Source organism: Perissodus microlepis, chromosome 7, assembly GCF_051167445.1.
Source record: "Perissodus microlepis isolate ML-2025 ecotype Zambia chromosome 7, ASM5116744v1, whole genome shotgun sequence".
Classification (NCBI taxonomy): Eukaryota; Metazoa; Chordata; class Actinopteri; order Cichliformes; family Cichlidae; genus Perissodus; species Perissodus microlepis.
In genome coordinates this window covers 32,383,734-32,386,337 of record NC_140467.1, presented here as the reverse complement: position 1 = coordinate 32,386,337, position 2,604 = coordinate 32,383,734, and the positions used below count along the sequence as shown (strand labels likewise).

Sequence of the window (2,604 nt, the reverse complement as noted above, 5' to 3'; positions counted from 1 at the left end):
TAAAACTGACAAGCTAGTCAGCGAGTTAACTCCAATTTTTAGCTCTCGGTTTTTTCTCTTAAACCTAAGAAAGGGTTAAAAATGAGTGAGGGAGCTGGACCAAGTAAGAAGACAAAAACGTATCACTTTCATACGGAATGGGAGGAGGACTTTTTTTTCACGATGTCATTTTCGAAGTGCGTTTGCCTCATCTGCCAGGCTACCATCGCAATGCCAAAGAAGGGAAATGTGGAGCGGCATTTTCGAACTGTTCACGGAAAATACGACACTACATTCCCGCCGAAAAGCGAGCTAAGAAAGAAAAAGGTGAATAAACTAAAATCCCAGCTGTCCGGACAGCAGTCATTTTTCACACAACAAACTTCAAAAGCGAAAGCCGCCACCGAAGCATCGTTCCGGGTGAGTCACATCATCGTTAAAAACAAGAAGTCTTTTCAAGATGGAGAGATGGTAAAAGAGGCATTCGTTGAAGCAGCTGACTCATTGTTCCGAGACTTTAAAAATAAGGCAGAAATAACATCTTCGATCAAAGCTCTCCAGCTGTCAAGAAGTACAGTTACACGGCGCTGTGAAGCCATGGCGGAGGATTTAACCCAGCAACTTTGGAAGGACATCGGAGATTGCCAGTGTTTCTCACTGCAGTTGGACGAATCTACGGACGTGAGTGACACAGCCCAGGTGTGCATTTTCATTCGTATGGTGTTTACTGATATCACTGCAAAAGAAGAGCTATTAACAGTCCTGCCCATGAAAGAACAGACGCGAGGAGAGGACATATTTCAGTCGTTCAAAAACTTTATCGAGAAAACCCAGCTCCCAGTGTACAAATTGGTGTCTATTACCACAGATGGAGCACCCGCAATGGTTGGCCGCTTGAATGGATTTATTGCCAAGTGCAGGCAGGACGATGCTTTCCCGGACTTCCTAAATTACCATTGCATAATCCACCAACAAGCGTTATGCGCTAAAATGCTCAACATGAAGGAGATCATGAATGTTGCAACGAAGATCGCCTGTTCTATTCGCGCCAGATCTCTTCAAAGACGGTTATTTCGTGCACATCTGGAGAAGGCTGACTGCGACCACTCTGAGTTGTTGCTACACACTGACGTGAGGTGGCTTAGTCGAGGGAAATTCCTGCAAAGATTTCGAGAGCTCTGTCCGGAGATTAAGGAGTTTTTCCGTGTAGCTGGACAAGCAGAATACATGCAACTTAATGACGGTCAGTGGCTGTTAGACTTGGCATTTTTAACCAATCTGACAAACATGTTGAATGACCTTAATCTACAGCTGCAAGGAAAAGACAAAACAGTGATCAACATGATCAGCTCAGTTAATGCTTTCAAACGAAAGATGCAACATCTCTCTTTAAAGCTGCAGCGCCATGATTTGATAAACTTTCAAAACCTGGCGTCAGAGCTGGAGATGCAAGGGATGGCCTGTTTGCAACTTGACAGTGCACGCTACACAGAGCAGATTGACAATTGTCTGTCAGAGTTTGACAAACGCTTTCAAGACTTTTCTTTGCTCGAGCCAGTCGCTACCTTCATGTGCTATCCTTTTCGGGAAGATGCTGAGGTTGATTCACTCGCATCAAAAATTGCAAAACTATTTCACCTGAACTCTTCTGGAGTGGAAGATGAGATTTTGACACTACAAGCCGACATTGAGCTGAAGTCCAGAGATCATGGACAGTTCTGGAACTTACTCACAGAAGTAAAGTACCCCAACATGAGGAAATGTGCTGCCTCTTTGACTGCATTATTCGGCTCCACTTATTTATGTGAGTCATCATTTTCCCACATGAAGATCATTAAGTCCAAGTACCGTTCCACCATGACTGATGAACATTTGGAAGTGTGTTTGAGGCTGGCCGTCAGCAGCTACTGTCCGGACTATGCATCCCTGGCTGATTCAATTCAGTGCAAGTCATCAGAGTAAACTCAGGTAATGACAAAAAATTTACATTGTTAATTGTGTTGTGAAATATTGGATATTGCGGTTATGCATGTATATACATTGTAGATATAAAGAATCCTCAATATATTTATAAATAAGTATATGTTTTGGATTTTTGTAGTGGGTAGCTCATTTTGACTTGGTCATTTTATAAGTAGCTCACATGCGGAAAAAGTGTGAGCACCCCTGGTCTAAAGTTACCCAAACAACATGTGACAAGGGAAGGAAAAGCACAAATTTATAAAACAGTAAAAACAAATTTCAAGTCTTATATGTGAAAGCTGTATAACGTGAACTTCAAAGTGGTTTGTGGTGGGCAAATCTTCCCTACCCCTAGGAAGTAGTGGAACCTTTTGTCCTATCATAAACATCAAATGGTGATCCATGGATTGTTTAGGACAGCTGGAACAAATGAGCAGTGAGATTCTTTTAGAGGATTTCTTGACCATTACATGATGCAATAACTGTGTATTGACCAACCCTAGTTGCTTTAGTAGGTCATGTAGTGCCAGTAATGTTGGTGGTGACACCAACTTTTCAAGTGGCTGACAACATTTTAAATGGGTGCCTTTGTTCACAGTTTCAAAATTAGCATTCCACATTAAACGTGTAAACTGTGAACATGCTCACCTGGTGGTGCTGATG

General features: G+C 42.3%; 1 protein-coding gene across 1 annotated transcript; it reads left to right on the top strand.

Moving 5' to 3' along the window:
* The first annotated feature begins 210 nt into the window (after nt 1-210).
* Nucleotides 211-1,941, top strand: LOC146383441 (general transcription factor II-I repeat domain-containing protein 2-like). Its single transcript, XM_084932451.1, has one exon. It carries the CDS (start codon nt 211-213, stop codon nt 1,939-1,941), a length of 1,731 nt encoding a protein of 576 aa, XP_084788577.1.
* The last annotated feature ends 663 nt before the right edge of the window (nt 1,942-2,604 follow it).